Below are 22273 nucleotides of genomic sequence, written 5' to 3'. Positions count from 1 at the left end.
CTGTGCATGTGATGGAAGAATGCACAGTGGAGGGTTGAAATTCATCATGAAGCGGTTGCTGCATTCCATACATCTTTAAAATAGGGTTTTGAATGATGTTTTTATTGCTCAACGTTTAATTTGCGTATTTTTTTTCTCTCAAAATTCCCACAATTCCCGAGCTAAACTTCCCATGGAAAGTTCCCGGAAAGTTTCCGGAAATTTACCGGAAACTTTCCGCCCCTTTGGAACCCTAGTTGAAACCTTGTGTTATTAAGGTAATAAATACATATTGCTATTGGTTTTAATTGTCTACATCAAGCTTCACTGTTGCTCGGACATCATCTGTGTTATTCATTAATTCAAATTACATAAATCTCAGTTTATTTGCTGATGACACAATCCTTTAGTAATATTGTATAAAGTCAGATAAGATCGGGTTATTAAAACATTATCGTGTTGTGAACTGTAACTGTAATAATTCCCCATCATCATTATTCGTAGCAGCTGGACATTAAGTGTAACTTTCAGTGTTATTTCTCCTCCATCATGTCCATAGTTCACACCGTTTTTCAGATTTAGTATAATAAATAATCACAGATAACATTTGCTTCTTTCCTTAATATTTCTCCATCCATTAGCTATACTGCTCAGTGAGTGATAGGCAGGCTGGAGCCCATCCCATCTGATGTTGGGTGGGAGGAGGACTCTGTCATGTTGCTGATGCATAAAGACAAAAAACATTCGGTCACAGTATAACTTAATCTGCATGTTTTTGTACCGTGGGAGGAAACCTAAACAAACCCAAACCCACACAGAAAGACCCTGCCCAACAAAATCCATTCCCCTTCTTTTGCTCTCTTACATTATTATTATCTTGTCACTGAAATATTAGTTGGATTCATACGCAGTTGCTCCACAATGATGGAAGTAAGATGTTCTGCGAAATAAGAATGTAAATTAGCACTGAAACCGATCTTCCTGCTAGATACGAACACCACTTACTGTAAATGGTGCGTGGGATGTTGGCAGAAGAGACAAAGGTCCAGAAGAGGGTAAGAGGGGGGGTGGGGGGGGGGCAGAGGTAGGCTCTGTAGATTGGAGTGTGCTGTTTTGACAGTGATACAGCTTCTCCATGGTCAACCAGGGCGTGAGGGACTGAGAGGAATTTGAGTAGCTTAGTAATGGAGAGCAGAGCGATTAGAGATGTGTTGTTAGAGGTCAGCGACTGATCGATGGCTTTGACACTAAGAAACTCTCGGGGTTTGGGATACTGAACTTATCATGTTTGACATTTTGGGGAATTATATTCAGTCGCTTACTTGCTGTGTGTTAGATGAACAGCTACCAACAGCCACTGCATCAATACACATGGACCATAGACTGGATAGACAACATGTCTCCACTAGAGTGTAAATACCTGACGAATTGGTCAGTTTAGGTTGGGTTTTGTCACGTTGACTGGGGCATCTATTTGCTTTCTCCTACTGATATATGGGCCAGAGTCGGGCAAAACATGACTTGAGCCTGGTTCGGACACATAAAAACGAATACCTGTCAGCTCTTGGTCAGGCTCGGCTAATTTACCCTGTGGCTTAGTTGGGTATGAACAGAAAATTGTGGCACGAGTCATACTCTTGATTCTGATTCCTCCTATTATCCAGAAAAGAAGCCAAAATACCCTGGATACGAACGATGCCATCTTGCACATTTGAAGCCAGAGTAGTAATTGGGGGGGTGTGCTCGACCAATCATGAGTCAGTCTCAGCTGTCAATCGATTTTGTAGTATCAAATAACTAATTAAAACCAATGTCGCCAGAAAACGTAACATTTGAGCATACATCAGTGTGATTCGAACTACCTAAAATGACAGAAAGGATCTTTGAGAAAAGTTTTATTGATGTGCACTTTCACATTTTAGTCCTTGTCCCATCCATCAACACTGAAGACGCAGGATTTATGACCTATGAGCCGCTTCACTTTTGGTTCAGTCATGTCGTCCATCCAACAGTGTTTGATCCAGAGTTACAGGAAATGTAGAAAAATACAAAATACATCGGGTCAATTCAACAGTTATTGTTATCAAAATCTTATCGTATAAACAAGGAAGGGAAATTAAACAGTATAAAAACAAAGGCATTAGCTCATCTGCAGGTTTCATTGAAAGAACGGTTCCACATTGAGAGCGACGAGAACAATGGACAAGAAGATTGATATCACGCTCACATCTGTTCGTTAAATGTGAAGCCACAGCCAGAAACCATCTGGTGGCTGTAAGTTCATATTTACAGAAGAGACATCAAAGTGCTATCAGCGTTCCCATCTCACTTTAGACAATAAAACAAATGTAACAGCATGCCCCCTAAATGATGAACAATTCCCGTAATTATAGTATTTTTATTAATTTAAGCAACATATTCCTCTACTCCTGACTCCAATACATCTGACAGCTGCAGAAACCACCACTTAAGTAAAGCATACCAATACATGTGTAATCACACTCACACACACACACTCACACACACACACACACACACACACACACACACACACACACACACGCACACCATTATTAGAGCGACGTCAGAGCTGAGCGGGAAAGTTTCTCGAGCAGCTTCCAGTCGTGGTTCTCATCAGCCAGACATGGAGTGGGAGAAAAGCCGATGCCAAGCCGAGCGGGGTTGCCCCTCAGCTCTTCCTCGACACAGAGGTGGTGTCATTTACAGTAAGACACCCCCCCCCCCCCCCCTCACACACCCCACCACACCCACCCACCCACCTCTGAGTCTCACCCCATCCTCTTCTCAGCTAATCTCCCTCCTGCTAGTAACCGAGCGTGGGTTTCATTTTAGGGGAATGTTTACTCCTCCAGCCTGAAATGGCTGAGCTAGAATGCCTGAAATAGCACAACTGAACCAGAGGTTGGATAAACATTGTTCCCAGTGTAGTCTGATTGTTTCTGTGGAGTATGTCAATAAAGTTGTGACATAACAACACAACTCAATCTCTTTAATTGCACTTCTTTCTTGCTTTAATCGTCAGTGAGATGTATTTTTTGTGGGTCTTTCTTCCAGCTCATTTCCATGTGTTTCATATATGTAACCCAGGGCAGCTGATTGAGATTGTCTCTCACTGCCCTGTGAGCAGCAACTGTAGCGAGACTTTCTCACACTGTGTGTTGTCTTTGGCTCCAGCAGCCACGGTTCATTTCCTTTTGTCTTCTGCAGCACAACTGCTGCCAATATTCATGTGAAATATTTCAAGAAAATGAGCTGCAGCAGAAATGAGTCTCCCCCTCCTCCCTCCCCTTGCTCGCTCTTAAAGTGTGTGCATGTGCGTGAGTGTGTGTGTGTGTGTTAGTGTGTGTGTGTTATAAGTTTACATGATTCTGGGGTTTGGCCTCCACTGTTTTTTTTTGTCATGAGGATAATGTAATGATGGAATTACATCAACTGTTTGGGCTTGGCCGTCTATTATCACATATGGTCTCCTTCACTGAAACACACTAAACATATACAACGCACTGCTGCAGCACGAGATCAGACACAACCACAGAAGAACTAGGAGGAATCCCTTTCTTCCTCCAAATGGATCCTTTTCCTCCTGCGTACCTAGGCGCTGCATGAACTCATTTCCCTCAAACTGTTTATGCAGTGGAGCAGAATAGAATCTTAAGGGTCATATTAAGCTGTAGCACTTCCTTTTCATGGTGAGGATGCCTCCTTTTAAGCCAAAAGGAGGAGGAGGAGGAGGAGGAGCAGAGGAATTGACAGTGTGAGTCATCTCCTGAGTGCCTTGAGTTTAACAGCAGGTATATTCGCTGTGCCTCGGGCGTCACTACCGATAAAGAGTGAGTGGACGTTGCATCAGAAGCCACCTCGCCCGGGAATAAAGAAAAGTAGTGAGAAAGCCCATCACATTCCAGATCTTAAATGTTCATCTTGTATATGAAGATGGACGTGTCCTGACTTCCTCACACTATCCTGAAATGAAGCCAAATTATATCAGATAGAGACAGAAAGTTGGTGGGGCTGGCAGAGATTTCTGAAATCAGTAGATAGATGTGGAAATGTAAAGGCAACACTGCCGCTAGATATCAGGGAAGCTAGTTCATTTAACGCCTTAAAAGAAAACGTAAAACATTCCTCTTTACTTCAGCCTTTAGCTAGATCTTGCACTTTAATTTTTTATTGAAATCTATAAAACTGTGGCTGTAGCATCCTGCTTAGCAATGAAGCTCAGAAAATACACAAGCCGCTCCTTATCCTTGGCTAACGGTAGCTAGTGGGAGAGAGAAACTAATCTTTAGCATTTCCAAATGGAGTTAGCCAGCTAGCATAACAACACACACACACGCACACGCACACACACACACGCACACACACACACACACACACATACACACATTTCCAATGTGTCATTTATCTGATGATGTTACTCCGACACCAAACTAATGACGCTATATCAAAATGTTGTCAGAAACAATATCTCAAGCACAAGCACATTATTTTTATTACTATGCACATTAGCTTATTAGCTAAAGAAGCCATGTCTGTACTTCTTGCTCCTGCTGAGCTCTTTAAGTCTCACACAAGTAAATTGTGATAAATTAATAAAAAATAACACACGTAGTTACCTTCCTGAGGTCAAAAGGTAAATCTTGTGGTGTGCTGGTGTTCTTCCCTGATTATTCTCATTCACTATTCCCCTACTTCAGATACCTATATCCCTAGTTATAAAAACAGTTTTAAAGTAAATTAAAATGTGAGTCATAATCAGACTCTTCTCTGTAACATGTAAACAGTAATAATCAGTACAATGTTCTATGAGTAACTAATGTAAACACCATAATCAAAATAACATCTTATTCTGAATAAGTTCAATAGTCAGACTGTTGGTGTCCATGTAAACACAGTCTATCAATTTGATTATACTGTATAATCTCTGGCTGTAGTTTGAATACATTCTAAAGTGTGCTTATTATCTTGGTCCACATCCTGTGTCTGAATATACTGAGTCTTATTCCAGGGTCTGTCCCCTGTGGGGCTCGCTGGATCGTATTTTGGGCCTGAGCCATCCAAGCAGGCTGGTCTAGCCACCCACTCCCCTCCACATGTGATTTATGCAGAGTCATTGTCCCCACACACAAATCGGACCATCTTAGGGATGGAAAACATTCCCTGTTGAGTTCTCTCCCGCCGGGGGTTTGCTGCCACCATCTGTATAAGAGACACTCAGCACAAATGTACAGACCCATAAACACACTGCATGCAAATAGACACATACAGTATATAATACTTAATGTGATTCCTCTGTACGGCATCATGTCTTTCTTCGCTAAAGAGAGAACAGAGGAGGAAGAGGATGACAGAGAAAGGGATCGCTAACAAAGATGGAGTAGATGAATGGGAACATAAACATAACGAATTTGATGCTAATCCACCGAATAGATGATAAGGAACCAATAGGTGGCTCTTTATGAAAAGTCAAGGCCCAGTGGAAGTCAGTAGGATTCATCCTTTGGGAACCATGAATGTCGATTCAAAATTATACAACTGATCGACTAAACAACACTGAGATACTTATCTGAAGAAGAGAAAGTACAGAAAATTCCATTCAAAGAAAACTTAGAAATATTGCTCTGTGGTCGTAGGCCTCCGCCAACTTGTGCAGTCATAGTCCACATCATTTTTTTTTTTTAAGATTTTTTATTTGACAACTGAAATCTAAGCAGGAGTCAACTGGTGAAATTCCCTGAAAGCACGCTTGAGATACCAAGTTTCATAGACCTCAAAGTTTTGTGAGGCCACTGTGACCTTGACCTTTGACGTCTGACCTACAAAATTAATTTTTTAAGACAGAGTAAATATTTGCTCCAAATTTGAAGACGTTCCCTCAAGATGGTCCTGACACGTTGCGTTCACAAGACCCAAAATGGGTATTTCTTTGTTTTTTGGTGTGGTCACAGTGACCAGAATCTTTGACGACCATGTTTGGATCCCTTCATCCTCCAGTTGAGGTGAACATTTGTACCAAATTTGAAGAAATTCCCTTAAGGGGTTCCTGAGATATCACGTTCACAGATGGGACAGACGGACAGTGTGAATAATAAATCTGTCTGTCGCTGGTGCAGAAGCAGAACAAATGTATAGTACAGTATTCTTTATAGTTTTGTGTGAGGTCAGTTTGAGACCAGAGGAATCAGACGTCCACAGTTAAACTCCATAACACCATTCCAAATAGACTTCATGCATAAAAAGTACATTTAACACCGATCACAGATATGAAGTATATGAAACAGCTGGTGTCTCCGAGAGCTCAAAGAGATCAAACACATGATCTTCTGTAGCTTCTGAAAGGCGTCATCAAAGTCGAAATTGTGTTCATGAGCAATTTTAATAAAGTTGGGAAAAGTCGTTGAATTATCAAGGTGATAAAAACAGTATTTCGGGGGTTTTGTGAGCAGCTGAAAGAGGCCCAGGGTTTCCAGGACCACTAGGAGAAAGTCCAGCATGACAGAGATCCACTGAATCATCCCTCCTGGTGTTTGCTCAGATCTAGGTTTTGATCTCGGCCTCATCTTGAAATCCTGGGGAGACGTGTGAGCTGTTGGCCAACGCATGAGGGAACGGCCGAGGAATGGAGAACGAGAGGAGACCAACACTGGAGGAGAAGTCGCCGTTTGATGTTGGCGAGCAGAAACGTTTTGATTCGAGTCTCCCACATCTGTCTGCTGCTGCCTCGTGCTAGAATCCTGGAATCCCCCACCCCCTGATCAACGGCGTGTCTCACACACGCACGCACACTCAGGCAAACACACACAGAGGCGCACACACAGGCACACACACACACACACACACACACGCACAGTCTTGCTTCCAATCCACTGACAGAGAGCATGAAAACAAACATTTTCAAGGAAGTTCTTAAGCCAAGTGGCAGATAAGCATGGCTGCTGCTAACTGAACATGAAAAACACACACGCACACACACACACACACACAAACACGCACACACACACACACACATACACGCACTCACACGCACAGGTTCCTAAAGTCATACACTTGGAGCAGAAGCTAATGGCATGAACTGATACTGACCTAGTTTCCAAAGAGGCGATGATAAAGAGTGAGTGGAAAGATGAAGTTTAGGAAGAGGTAAAGAAACTCCAGGGTATGTTGTGCTCGAGGACACAGTGTATTGTGCGAGCGTGTGTCTCTGTGTGTGTCTTTGTGTGTCTGTGTGCGTGTTTCCACTAAAAAAAAGGCCTGCAAACAGCCAACAGTCCACACACCCATCAGAGCTTCGGAGACAGGCCGTCGTGCTAAGCTGGGGTAAAGGGCTGAGGCCTGAGAGCAGAGGGAGGTAGAAGCTCAAGCAGAGGGGTGAGGCCATCACTGTGGGGGTTACACACACGCACAGACACACACAGACACACACAATATTCTATTTCATCTATTCTGCCCAGGCTTCAGCCGACAGCGTCTCTGCACGGCATTCTCTACCTCAACAGAAAGCCTTGGCTCCCTGCTCGCTGCAGCAGGCCCTCGCTGGTTCCTGACTTGTGGAAACAGGAAACAGAACCAGGCACTAAAAGCACTCGGGTCTTTTTGTTTGTGTGCATTTGTTTGCCAATCGAACTTGACTCACGCGAGCGACTCCTCCCCTGCGCTGTCTCTCTGGAGGAACATACGTGTAGATGTTGGCATGTCGCTAACTGCTGCAACACGGATCAGTCGGTGGCCAGGCCTTGTTTTGTTTCCTCCCAGATTTGAACTCTGTGTGACTCTGATAACATTGAAAAACGAAGGACAATTTCATGCTCTTGCTCTCTGGGAGCTTTTTAAGACTTTAATTGTTCCATTAGGGCCGTCAGGGTCTGGGACTGCTCTGTCATACGTGCAATTTGTCTGTGTAAGTACAGTTCATCTGTGTGTGTTTGTGTGTGTGTGTGAGGGTGTGTGTTAAAAGTGAATGCCCTCGGGCTCATCAGCACTCAAGTTTATTCCGTAAAGGAATTCAAAGATTTCAGGCTTTTTAATTCTCTGGATCTGGACCAAAGCCACAGAACCTGAGGATTAGGCTGAATGTTTATTATTTCCTGTTTCAGGGGTTGTCATGTCACGGCCTGGGTTTGAAGAATGCTCACACACGCACCAACAAATGCTTCCACCCAACACGTGGATGCATAAATTATCTGCTGTAGTTTTAGCGCCAGACTTTTAATTATCTCGAGACTCTGACAGTTCACCCCCTGCACAGTTAAAAGTGTTTTATTGTGAAGGGGTTTGGGGGGAACTTGTGTGTAACACTGTCTTATTAGACTTTACCAGTGGTCCGGTTCTATTTGGATCCTCATTAAATCAGTTTACAGCTGATACAGTTGTGTTTTTGGTGGTTCTAGATGTTACAAGTATTGCCGCGAGTAATTATTGTTCATTATCAAGACCGTCAAGTTTGTTGATTCCTTTTTCAGCAGGATTACCCAAAAAACGACTGAACAGATTTACACAGAACTCAAGGTCAAGGGTCAAGAAAGAATCACGATATTTACGAGTGAGTACATTTTGTTGCAGAATACAAATAAAAATCTGGATCTATTGGATTTAAATGTGTGTGTTGTTTTCAGCCCCTCTATTGTAAACTATAGAGCGACAAACCAGTGTCATTCTAGTTGATTAATCAACTGATTATTTTCAGGATTAATCTATTAATTTGAGAAGTCTCTAAAATGGGAGCTGAAAAACAGATTTCACCATATTTAGCTCCAAAGAAAAAAACAAAAGTGGTGCGGATTTTGTATACCTTCAAACCAGATTTACGCAATTTATGGTCTGTCACATTTACTTTTTTTTTTATCATAAATAAATATATTTTAAAAGTAATTTGTCACTCAAAAAAATAAATAATTGAAGCTATATATGATAAAATGTTGCTGTTATTTTATTCTCCCGATAAATATCTAAATCACAATATTCTTCAAAATCAAGTTGGAGTATTCAGATTATATGACCGGTCCAGAACCCAAGATTCATCTGGTTGTAGTTATTATATTGTGTCCACTATTGACATACAACTCAGGTGCTCAGCAAATATTATCACCAAAATAAAGTAAACTCTAACAAAAACAAAATCGGCAATTACCCTTTAAATCTGGAAGTTAAAAAGGATTTCAATTGACTTAAAGGTTCAAGCTCAAATTCACATTAAACCAGAAGAAACTTTTATGCTGAATAACGAAGGTTATCCGACCAGTGACGAGCAGAATCACTCAGACATCGACCCAGTTCATGCTCCTCCCATAACCCACCGGCTGCCAGATGCTGCTCAGACATTAATGATCGGGTCAGAGGTCAAACGGTGAGCTCACAGGTTTGACAGCATGTGATCATCAGCAGGCCTCACAAATGTGCAAGAATGGCATCACACACTAGGTCATTGTTGTTCTTGGTGAGTTGTTTCGGGCGAGGTCCCTGTGACTCAGAGGAAATCCAGAGGGACGTAATCGAAGCGGAAAAAGAACTTTGCATGGCTGAAAAAAAAAATGGCTTCATTTCACAGCTATGAACGCTTTCATCTTAGTAGATGATGGTTTTATCAGATTTTTTAGTCGGGGGAGAAACACTTTCACTCTGTTTGTTTACTGACGCAATCAGATAAGAGAGTGTAGGAAAGTGCCGAGATAACATTTGAAGTGTGTTCATTTCCTGCTCATTGTCACAGGACGGAGAAGCTCTCTGACACCCCCCACGAGCTCGTTCTGTGCTCACATCTGACACAAGCATCCCAACAGAAAGGCTCAGAGTGTGTTGTAGAGATAAACTCTCAGAGTTTATCTCTTTCTGTGTCAGAGCTGCTTCTCTGCACATCAGCTGCCAGTGGTTCCCTGATCTCAGCTCAACAAGCCGCGCCGAGGGTGATTAATGTGGGCGAGACCCTCCGAGCCGCTCTCAGAGGATGACGAGGGCCACAGCCCGAAAAACAGTCCACCGCATACCTTCAGCACACAGTCATCGTTTACTCCAGCAAAATGTGCAAGTGAGGGGCTGCTGAAAACTGAGGGAGGAGTGTGGCAGGAATTATTAACCTATATTAAACATTATGTTTATCAATCATTTTTACTGCTCTTTCAATAACCAGGGACATGAAGGCTGTTGCTGTGGCATAAATCAATGGTTTGATGATATATGTATTGGCCATGTTGCAACATAGAAAAACATGTTACATACAAGATTTATGAGAAAGGCAAAAGCCACATAAACAAATGGAGAATTTCAGAAGTTGAGCTAATAAGTGTTTGACCAATCAAGAGATGGTAAAGTAAGCTCCTGTGTAGACGGATAGCACCATCTTGTGGTGTAAAGAGTCCCGGCAGCTAAGAAAGTTAAATATACAAGATCATAGGACTATGTATAACTAATGAATAACTATATTTTTAGGTCATTTGTCTCACTATTTTGTCTATAAATTGTCAGAAAACTTCAAAATCCAAAGATATTTAGCTTCATATCATGTATGACAAAGAAAATCATCAAGTCAATGCATTTGAAAGTTCAGCAGTTTTGTGGATCTCAGGTTTTATTGGAGACAGAAGCTGCTGAGCCTCGTCCGCTGTGTCCGCCGGGTTTCCTTGACTGAGTCTGAAGACCCCCTTGAAAACAAGATGGTGCAAAGTGGTTTGTCCTCAAATTAAATTTTCAAATAAATAAGACAACAAATGACACCGTTATGTCTCAGCTGGACGTGCAAATAAAACATTGACTTACTTAAAACTTAAGTGTGAATGTAGTTTAATGACATTGGAATATTTTCTTCCCATGAGCTGATTTAGTTTATTCTACTGACTGGAAGATAAACTAATACTAACAATATGTCAGTCACCTGAGTTGTTTTGTGTCATTTCATACGTGTGTCTCTGTGAACTCTACATAGTTCTACTGTCCACGTGTGAGAAGAGACAAGAGAGAAATATCAGTTATTGTGAAACAGAACTAAAGATGTATTTGATTACAATGAATGGAAAACAAAAACATTATTATTTGATATTTACCAGCTTATCTGAGACTAGACTGCAATACTGCGGCTGGTTACTAAGAGTATTTCAATTCCATATTAAGAAAGTAATAGAAAAGTGGAATGAAAAGTGGTTTTCAAGTTAAAAAAAAAGGCAGGAACACGGAGGAATAACAAATACAAACGAAAAAAAGAATGAAAGATGAATTGAGCATGTAAAGAAAGTGAATCTGAACGCCTGCCAACATTCTGCTCATTTCCTCCCGATACCAGTGATTGTGCTTGGACTTTGAGTAAACACCAACAAATTCATCCTGACACAGAGAGACGAGCTCTGCAGGCCGGCAGCCGTTCTCCACCCAGGGAGAGGCACAAGTTTACTCACATGTCAGGAGCTATTCACTGAACATATACAACACATGTGTTTTCATGGCCAAATAATAAAATACTGTGGAAAGTGCTGGATGTTGTCAAGGAGCTAAAAGTGTTTAAAAGTTTTAGTTTCTTTTTTTTGGTACATTGTTCCTCATCTCACAAAAATGCTGAGTCCCACCAGCGCTGAAGGCTAATGTCTGCACGTGTGACTACGAAGCCGATGAATGAGCATCAGTGTCTCTGCAGGATCGGCTGCTTCAGCAGCAGCTCGCTGCTCCCAGACACGATGGGCGTCTGGTTCTCCATGTGGAATCGCACCAGGTGACCGACGCTCAGAAACACCTGGTCACGGGTCCGCACCTGATCGCACAGAGAGAACAGAGCGTTAGCCAGCTGCCAGTGTATCGGCCTCCTGCGGTCGAACTCACACCTTTACCTTTCCATGGGGGTCGATCAGCAGCAGGTGCCGCACGGTGGCTCCCTCCACGCCGCTGAGGACGTACTGACCCGACGCAGAGCTGCTCTCTCTGACCAGGAAGTCCCCACTGCAGGTGAGGAGGGACTCGGCCTGCTTCCGTCCCAGCCTGGGAGGAAGGACACAACGTTACTGGGAGCAGAAGAGGGAGAGACAAACCAGCAGACATGTTCAAGTTGGTTATTCATACCTGCCGTGGAACCAGCCTTCCTCCTGGATCAGGTCCTGGATCAGTGACTCAGGGAGAGGAGAGCCCTGTCCACTGACCTCACATCCCACTGAGTTCATGGAGACACAGGAAGTCAGTCGCACCAACCAGGTTTATTTTACTATATCTTCAACTAAAACATCACTCAGGTGAGAACATATCAGAGCCAAGGCCTAGCATTCCCCTTATAATCAATCAAGCAGCACCTCATTGGGTGTCAAATACATTTTTATGAAGAGCAATGAAATTTTCCTTGGCAGATTGTTGAAATGTGGAAAAATGCCAGATCTCACAATGTTAAAGAAAGTGATTTAAAAAAAGTCCCCGGATCTGCACTAAAATTTAATTAGAATAAATAATATTAGGGCTGGGCAACGATTAAAAGTTTTAATCGCGATTAATTGCACGATTTCCCTGATTAATCACGATTAATCGCATTTGTATATGCAAAATCCAATAATGAATTAAAAAGTAGTGTATAGCGCAATTTTATTTTCAATGTTCTGCCATATGAACGAAAGTGCCATAACATGTGTTGTGCAAACACTTTTAACATCAGCATTTAATACCGTAGCAGTTAAATAAAATATTCAGTGTAAATCTCAACTTAACAATGTTATCAAAGCAAATACAAAATTAAAGCTCAATGCCACTGCCAGGGCATTAATGTTATCCTCTTCGTTATGAAAAATGTATACTCCTCCCTGCGTCTAACGTAGTCTGCCGAAGCCTCGCTCCACTCGCTGTTTCGTGATTTGCTGATATCAACTGTGTGTTTTGCATTTAGGTGATATTTTAGACTGGAAGTACTCCGGTGATAAGAAAATTCCCCTTGGCAGTGGCTACAAATTACTTTGGTTCTGTCGACTCCGCCGTCTGGGAGAAATTTAAAATGAAAATGGCCATGTAGAAGCTCCGTACCCTTATCCATGGTTGTTTATCCGCCAATTATTTTCTTTTTTCCGGTTCCGCAGCAACAGACTTTCACAAAATAAAAGCCTGACTTTCACAATAAAACAATAAATAATCAAACCTGAGTTAATGCAAGATAAAATAATTAACTGAGTTAAATAAGTGATGAGTTAACTCGATTAAAACGAGTTAACTTGCCCAGCCCTAAATAATATATATATATGTTTTTGCTGTTTTCTTATGCAGATACAGTTCAGTGTACAGGAGATATTGTGGTTTGGGAATAAGACTGGAAATGTAATGATATTTTCACCTCTAGTTGGAGCTGGAGTCTCTTCTGTGATGGAGCAGTTCTCATACAGTGAAACGGGCCGAGGCAAACAGACCTGCAACAGCACGAGATGAGTCATACACACAGATCTCCCCGTCCGTGTGTGTGTGTGTGTGTGTGTGTGAGTATGTGTATAAGTATGTATAAGAGTGTAAAAATTGATGTTAGGATGTAATTTACAGGGGGACTGGGGGGGTTACACCTCCTGCAATAACATATTCCTGTACAACACCCCAGTGGTCACACTGAATTAAACATATTGTCTGTTATAAATAAAGTTTTTACGACAGAGTGGTTGGTTTTCTCGATTGAAATGAATTAGCAGCACCAACAATCTTTGAAATACCTCTTGAATGTCAGGATCTTGCTTGCTCTCCTCCCTTGTGATGCGCAGGTCCTCTATCCCACCAGGAGGGGGCGTCTTTCCCGGGATCACATTGTAATAGTCACTGTGCTCATGGGCTTCACCTTCCTGTTTGACCTCCTGCTCTGTTGTTGACTCCTCTGTCCAATCGTTACTGATTCTCACTGCTGACCTGCAACCAGCGAGGCACAGGATGTTAACCTCACACACACACACAGGCAGACACACACACAGACACACACACGTATAGAAACACATAACACGTAAAAGCACAGATTTCTTTGAATTAGTTGAGCTTGTGGACAATGATGAAAAGCTGAAATAAATCATTTTCATTATTGATCATTTAATCAATGAATCGTTTTGTCTGTGAAATCTACAGAATTATGACAAATGCTTGTCTCAAATTCTCAAAGCCCAAACTAACATATTCAAACTGTTTCTTTTGAGACTTCTTTTCTGAATACCAACTGACACACTTTAACAGCCACAATTGTGAAGCTTTGGAACAATAAGTATTCTAAATTGTTGCTTAAAAAATAACTCAAACAACAGATTAGTAAAATAATTTGATTCTCGACAAATTAACTTATCAAACTCCTTTTCAGCTGCAAAGAAATATAAGAAAGGCTGGATCAAACTATAGAAGTTAAAAAGCAGGTGTATTGACAAGCATTACTAAACTGCCCTCTGATCAGATGGGTGAAATATGCAGTGTGTTAAATGTGTGTTAGTTTATTGGGTCACATTCATTAGATACAGCTACAGTGCACAGAGGGATGACCTGGGATCAGTGCAGAGGAGTGAAGGTGTGTGGCTGAGGAGTTGGTGGAAACGATTCTCAAAGGCCTGACCGATGCTGTTGATGAGCTCGCAGGCCCCACCCTGTGGACACTCCAGGATGTGACACGCTGAGAGAGAGAGAGAGAGAGAGAGAGAGAGATTGTTTCAGCATATTCTCAATTACACGAAAAAATCAGCAAATCCAATGTAGGCGCAATTCATCCTAATGATAAACTCTGAGAGGAACACCAAGCTGTTGCCTACCTCTCTGATTGGTGAGGTCTTTGGCAACGTAAGCGATGTAATCGACCACGTCCTGTAAAGAAAATGATAAAAAAGAATATGCAAAACGCAGTTGAACAGTAAATAAGAATCATCAAGTCAGAAAAGCTACAGGTCACACCCACAGACTGTAAATAAAGACGGACGACGTTTCTCACTCTGTTCAGAAATGAAGCCATGATGAAGTTTGTGTTCATGGGAGTAATAAACAGAATCATATCTGCTCATAGAAACACACAGTGTATCAATGTAAAGTTTGTATGGGGAGAGTCATGTGCAACTAGTCATAGAGACAATATGAAAACACATGTATTATGACTTTTATTCTTGTACTATTCTGACCCATATACTTTTGTAGTCTCACATAACCTATTAAAATGAAAAATGAACATCTGAACATCGGTGTGATAAGAACTACCGGACATGAAATAAACCGTCTCTGAATTTAATTTTATATTTGACGTGTACTCTGACTTTTTAGCTTGGTCTATGTTCAATTAACTAACATGGAGGAGGCTTGATTTATGAGCTATACTGCAGCCAGCCACCAGGTGATGATTGTGACGCTTTTGCTTCTTTTTTCGGGAGTCGCATGTCCTCCATCTTTGTTCACACTCTATGGTCACACCAGTTTAAAAACTTTGAATATTTCCTTTATTAAATTGAGGTGTTTTTTTTTTTTTATTAGTTTTGCCTTTTAATAGAACTTTCAATTGTTAAAGATTGAATGTGTTGTGGTTTTTGTCTGTGTCTGGGATAATAAACCTCCCGTCTGTGTTGTTGTGCAGTTCAGTTTACAACCTGTACTTGTCAAGGGCTTTAGCATCTGTAATCAGCCGCTCCATTCATAATTTTATCCGAAAACAAAAGCGGACATTTCCAGTGACTGGTGATTCGTGTGTAATCACTGTTTAATGAATTCACTCCTTATCAGTGGTTCCCTGACACAAGAGCCGACTCAGCTGTTTCACCACAAAGCCTCGGTGGCAGATTGATTTTAATTCCCTCGCTATCTTCCACGCGTCCGATACAACTCAGCGAGGCTTAGAGCACACGACAAGATTATTTCAGCTAATTAATTAAACAGCGAGCCATAATCCCGTCCAGAGCTCTCGCCAGTGTTGTTCCCCCAGAAGAGAAACTCCCTCTAATCTTTAGCCATTGCAGCCTCACAGTATCCAAACTGTTTATTAATCAGGGTCTGACCCAGACAGCGGCTAATAACTGACACTTCCTGTCGGCTGTACTGACATTAACAGAGCTGCATTGATTTTCCATTTTTTTCCTATAGAGCGTGTGTATTCATTCATGAGGGTGAAAAACCCAAGTTCTGTCAAATGGAATTAATGTGGGCCCGGAGGGAACAGGCGGGACAGTAGAGTTATTAGTGTGAAGCAGTCGGGACGAGGTGTGAAGCTCATGAAAGCTCCTGCTGGCTTGAACACTCGCATGAGGGCACAAGAGAGGATTCTGGATTTGTTGTTTGTGTATTTGTCGAAGGCTCCGAAGAGACAACTTAAGAATAGAGCTGATATTTACTGAGTAAGAAAAATATATGAGACATAATTATCAAGGGATTCGTTAGAGCTTTCCTCAAGTCCTCATAAGACTAAGAATACATATTTTCTTTCTTTTGCAAATACCTAATTTTAACTAAACAACTATTTATAAACACATATAGGTCTATCATATATATTTATAACATGCAGATTTTGTTATGTTCAGACAATGTTTCCTTTCGTCATCATAAATGCAATTAAAGAAAACATATTATTAAAATTATAAACAAAATCCAAAAGTACGTAAAACCTATTCTACTATTATTATTCATCATTAAGGCAGATGTCTTTTACAGTTATTTTTAAACAGAACAGTGCATGTCTGCATCTGTTTCCTTCTTCACATCTGGGGCTCTTTTAACTTTAAGAGCGTGTTTTTTTTTTAGATCAAAAACATCTTCTTCTCTTAAGTTTGCAATCAGGACTAAAATCTTCCACTTAAGTCAAATATTTCCTTTTTAGTTGCTGAGATAAAAATAGACTCTGATCTCCCAGAGCCGAATAAAAGCTTAAAAAGATCAAGAGGCAGGAAATACAAATAAATACTTAACAAATGGCAGCAAACCAAGTCATAATCAAACACAATCAAATTATGTGTGTGTGTGTGTGTGTGTTTGTGTGTGTGTGTGTGTGTGTGTGTGTGTGTGTGTGTGTGTGTGTGTGTGTGTGTGTGTGTGTGTGTGTGTGTGTGTGTGTGTGTGTGTGTGTGTGTGTGTGTTTGTGTGTGTGTGTGTGTGTGTGTGTGTGTGTGTGTGTGTGTGTGTGTGTGTGTGTGTGTGTGTGTTCCCATGTTAAACATATGACATGTGAGGACAGGAACATACTGGTTCTCCGCCCGAGGCAAATGAAATGGCCTGCATGGGGTGGTGGGCGATCTTCTGAGGAAGAGAAGAAAGGAAGAAGAAGAAAACAGGGATGGTTTTCAATACGTTAATACTTCTGATGCACGACAGTTAGAATGTGGTTGGTGTGTGGAGCTGTCACCTGTGAGGAGGAGGCTGTGATCAGAGTCACACTGTCTGTGGAGACGGTGACGATGATCCTGCGCCCGGAAAACTGCAGGTTCATCCGACCAAGAACAGCCGACGGCCCCTTGTACACAGACTGATGAGGACAAAAATCCCTGTTACTCAGTGTGTGTCTGTGTGTGTTTGTGTGTGTGTGTGTGTGTGTGTGCGTCATACCCTTTTAGTTTTCACTGCTGTCTTGGCTGATGTCCTCTCGCACAGTCTGCTTATAGCCTCTCTGCACACAAACACACACACACACATACATTTTCATATTTAATTTTCATATATTCTATCAATCAAACATTAACCCGACATTTAAAGTTTTGTTTTTCCTCGTATTTCCTCTAATTCATTAGAAGTTTGTTTTCTATGTTTCAAACCTCTGTGTCATGTTCTATTTGGAGATGTTTTTCTGTAAATTTAGCGATTTCCTGCTTAGATAAAGAAGTAATATACAAAAAAAGAACCAGATTAAAGCTAGAAATGGTCAGAGAAATTGTAATACAGAAAAAAACTGGAGTAAAAAAAATCTGGTACATATTCCCAGTTTTGTGGCTTGGGTCAGAGAGGTCAAAAGATACAAACACACAGAGAACCAACATCCCACCAGAGAACAAGACAGGAAGTGCTTCTCATCTCAGTGAAAACAAATTGGATGTGATGGACCCAGAGATCCTGAGACTTTGGGAAGATCATTAGGGGGAATTTCATCTAATTAGATTTTCTACCCCATCGTTAAGGAACGTTGCTCTGAACAGAAGTTGCTCTGTATGATGAGGATGGGGAGAAACCCGTGCTCGTGAAATGTTATACATTTAATTTAATTTTCCCTCTTGAAGTAATTTTTTAAAGAAGATCCACATGTCTTGATAAATACATATTGCTTCAATTTATTCAGTCAGGTTCAAGCAAATGTTTGTCTCCTCTTCCGTTCATCAGCAACTTATTCATGCACAGTTTTATTCTGATGTCATATTCTCATATGTAAAAATCTTTTCATATTGTGTGGTGGTGGAGGGACATCCTACCGTGTCACGTTCATTCTCGTATCAAAGTCGAGGTTCCTCATGGACTGGGTTACCTCCACACTGCCCATGTACTTGAAAACACAACCAAACACCAGTTATTCAGATGTAATGTGATTCATGTAGAAACAGTCCTGATAAGGGTCTTAAGTGATCTCAGACAGAGAGCAGATTTACATTAGGCACTGTTTCCGTCCTGCTCCGTCCCCACGGGACTGAGAGATAAATCTGACAGACTCAGAGAGAATTAACAGAAAAGGAAAGAGAAACAAATAAAGTGTAGCAGACATGACTGACCTCTTTTCTTTTTTATTCTGCAGTCTGCAGTTTTGATTTACCTCCAAGTAAACACAATAAAAACTCTCTTCACGCTTCTAAAAGTCTCGTTGATGTGAAGAGGAAAAATGACTTTATAGTAAAGTTGAAGAGTTCATGACCCATTTAGATTACACATGCAAAAGATTTAACATTTTGACTTCAAGTGATAAAAAGCCCAAAAGGTCTGGAAACCTCATTGCACTTTAGGATTCTACTCCCAGTTCCTACTGGGAGAGAAAAAACAACCTCAAGAGAGGATCACGATACAAAGGTTGGAAAATCAATGATTTATTGTGGAATTATTTGTAGCATTTCATTTTGCAGACACAATGTAATATAAACCTTTCACCTTTGTCTGTGATTAATCAGCCTCTATGCAGATGACAGCTGACTGTATACCATATCTTTTCTGCTTCTTCTTGGCTATTGGACCAATCATTGGCTGTAGTAGCCAAGAAGTCATTAAAAACACTGTGGCTCGTTGAGAATCCAGCTTCCTTTAGTCAAAGAGTCTAAAGCGATGCTAGGGACTCAATGCGATCATCAGTGTGCTCCAAAGCTATGCTAGCATTCCTAGCAGTCCACTAACATTCAGGAAGTACCAGTGCTAGCATTTTGATGTTTAGCAGGTGTAATGTTCATCATCTTACCTTTTTCAAAAAAACCCTGCTAACAGCATCTGGCTTTTTGATTTCAAAGGGAATGGATTCAATTCCAGGGTCAATTGACAAGTCATTTGTTTTTCAGGTTGTACGTCAAAGAAACTAGATGAAAAATTAAGGCAAGAGTTGTTAAAAAAAATTTGAGGAAGGTAACTGTTTATCGGATTTCATGGTAACATTTATAGTTGAAACACTTTTTTCACTAGGTAAAAGTCAAAGATTGTTTTTTTAAGAATTTTGTCCAGAAATTTGTCAATCTCTGTTAGCGAGCACTTCATTTTTGCCTATATAGTTTACAGAAAAATAAAACTTTGATTGGGAGATCAGAAAATGAAAGAGGATTCATCAAGTCACGAATAAAGAAAAATGTCAACCTCATGGTGGCGCTAGCAGAGAAGTCAGGAAATGTCAACAAGGCGTCTGACCAACCTTGCAATCCTAAAGTTTCTTAATGGTTTTGGAACCTTCTTATATTTTTGCCTTAGGTCAAAGAACCCTGGAGTTAATTCTATGTACAGCTGGACCTATGAACCAGAATCGTGCTCTTTAGAAATTGTTTATTTTATTAAAATAGTTTTTTCACATCCTGACACGCTTTGATAATAAAGAGATGAAGCGGGTGGAGGAGCTGTTAACACAACCAGGCGTCATTTAGGCCATGTGCTCAGACACGCTTGGCCAGTCACATGTCTGGCTTCGGCAGACCCCACCAGGCTGGAGGCAGGATGAGTAAGTCCATTGATGGAGACCAGACTTAAATCAATACATGTGTGTGTCGGTGGAGTGGCTGTGCAGGAGAGTGGTGCATGTACGTGCGCTTGTTTGTAGAGGACAACCAGACTGTCCGTTCTCATTTCCATCAGTGGTCAGCTCGCACGGCCCCCCGCTCCTGATCACCCATGCGGACACACCTCCGGTTCTAGGAGGGCACGGGCTCCAGCGTTACCGGATACACACACACACACATGCACTCAAATACACACACGCAAGCAAAGCTGATGTAGAGAGGAGCAGAGAGCCAGGATGAGTCACTACTGCCTACACAGGAAGCTCCGTCTGAGAGGGAGGGGGGGGATGTACGAAAAGGAGTGTGATAGTGTGAATGGAGCACAGGGAGAGTGTGTGCGTGTGTGTGCGTGTGTGTGTGTGTGTGTGTGTGTGTGTGCACAGGTAATACTGTGTCACAACTCTCTGCTGGGACCCTGGATACGACATTATCTGCACTTTCTTTTCATTTTGTGAAGTGACGAAGCTTTGCACTGACACACGTTCGACATCTTTTTACATTCAGAAGTGAAAAGCACAAGATTAGTCAGGGAAAGTAAAACTCCTGTGTCCCATGTACTGGTGTGAGCATGACGTGATGGGTACCTTGATGTTATGATGCACTGCTCTGTTTGCCGTCCCCACCACTGTACAGTCATCTGCTGCAGAGGAAGTCTTCCCACAGCACGGACCCCCTCTGTGCTGTGGGCAGGGGGGACAGCCGGGGGTCCAGGGGAGGCTGGCCATCCGGTGCAGGGTGATGGGTCTTTTTGCGCAGAGCAGGGCTAAGTGACTCCGGCTGTGGCCACTGGTAAACGGGACATGAAGGGAGGGTTGGCCACAAATTCTCTGCTCGGGTCCTGATCCCCATTGTGTTCCTGAACAGGGTCCGTCAGCGTGTCCGTCCACGCGTCTGTCCCCTGCTGCGGTCCTCTGTCCCCTCAGGCCAGTCAGAGGGAAGGGACTCTGCAGCCGGATGTTGGCCACTCGAGGGATGAAGTCCCTCAGGATGGACGTTCCGTGGTGTGGGGGTGTCCCGGGGTCCAGTTGGGCAAAATCAGAGTCCAAGGGGAGTTCCCTCTTCAGGGGCGGCATCCTTTGGGGCCGATCCTCTGGAGATGTGACGGAATCGTTGCGCAGACGACTGTATTTGGTGCGCTTGAGCATGCCTGCGGGGGGGAGGAAAGTGTCACAATCAAATTGTAATAGCTGCAAAAGAGATGAGCTCCCTGTAAAGAGTCCTGACTGGGATGTGTACCTGGGTAAGGTTTGCTGTCTCATAATCAGGTAACTGGACCGACGAGAGCACTGGGAAGTGAAAGAGAAGAAAAACCCAAAAACCCCCTGCCAGGAATCAGACGACACAGTGTTGTTAGGTTTGACTGGAGACTGAAGATACAAGAAGAAACGAGAAATGCAATTTGATCAATCAGCTGATCACTGGGAGATCATCCGGCGTACTGTGGGAATTCTACTCACCAGCGTGGGACTGTGGATGTCCTGAGCAGTCTGAGGTCCAGTCGGCTTCCCGCTACAGTCCCATCTCTCCAGGCTTCCAGCTCTGCTTCACCTCCACATCCACTCGCCTCCTCTCTCCCTCTGAGGCTCGGCAGAGAACTGTGCAGCTTTTGTGAATGAACTTTCTCTCTTTTTTTTTTTTTTTTATGAATGAGAGGCTCTTGCTCACTTCCTCTGTCTCTCCCTGAAGGTGCATGCGGTTGAATGTGTGAATGGAGCGGAGGGGAGATTGACAGACGGCCCCTAACTCTCTCTCCCCCTCCCTCACCCACACACGGCCATCCAATCACAGGCGGGCAGGGTGACTCATGCTGTACACACACACATGCACACACACTCTTAATACAGTGAAGTAGAGCCAATAGAGTACATGAGCGCTCTAATCCTCTCTTCTAACATCACTTGCACCTCAGAGATGCTGTTGAAGTGGGTTATTAATACATTACTAGCTTGGCTTTAACCTCAAAATGGTGTTTCCTGTTAATTTTTGGCGGTGTAGTGATTGTAGGAGCAGCTCAGATTGACTTGACCTGACAGTAAGAGTGTGAATGTAACGCATGTGATATTCAAATAAGCTGAAAGAGCACAAGAGGAAGGGATTTAACTGAGACATTTGCATTTCCGTGTGATTTATCAGAGCAATATAACCGACGCCGAGCAAAGTGTTTCACATCCTGCACTTATTCTTGA

The 22273-nt window shown here is 42.2% G+C and overlaps 1 protein-coding gene across 1 annotated transcript; it reads right to left on the bottom strand.

The window, feature by feature from the left end:
- Positions 1-11035: 11035 nt before the first annotated feature.
- Positions 11036-21346, bottom strand: LOC132998406 (SHC-transforming protein 3-like). The gene is made up of 12 exons (XM_061068034.1): positions 20672-21346; positions 18324-18394; positions 17470-17530; positions 17270-17389; positions 17110-17163; positions 14709-14760; positions 14446-14572; positions 13644-13833; positions 13280-13352; positions 12037-12124; positions 11808-11955; positions 11036-11731 (listed from the first exon to the last, which is right to left on the bottom strand). Exons 1-12 carry the CDS (start codon positions 21344-21346, stop codon positions 11603-11605), a joined length of 1788 nt encoding a protein of 595 aa, XP_060924017.1. The 3' UTR covers positions 11036-11602.
- Between the last annotated feature and the right edge of the window lie 927 nt (positions 21347-22273).

Source organism: Limanda limanda, chromosome 3, assembly GCF_963576545.1.
Source record: "Limanda limanda chromosome 3, fLimLim1.1, whole genome shotgun sequence".
Taxonomy (NCBI): Eukaryota; Metazoa; Chordata; class Actinopteri; order Pleuronectiformes; family Pleuronectidae; genus Limanda; species Limanda limanda.
The sequence above is the reverse complement of the archived record's forward strand: the minus strand, read 5'-3'. Positions and strand labels throughout refer to the sequence as shown.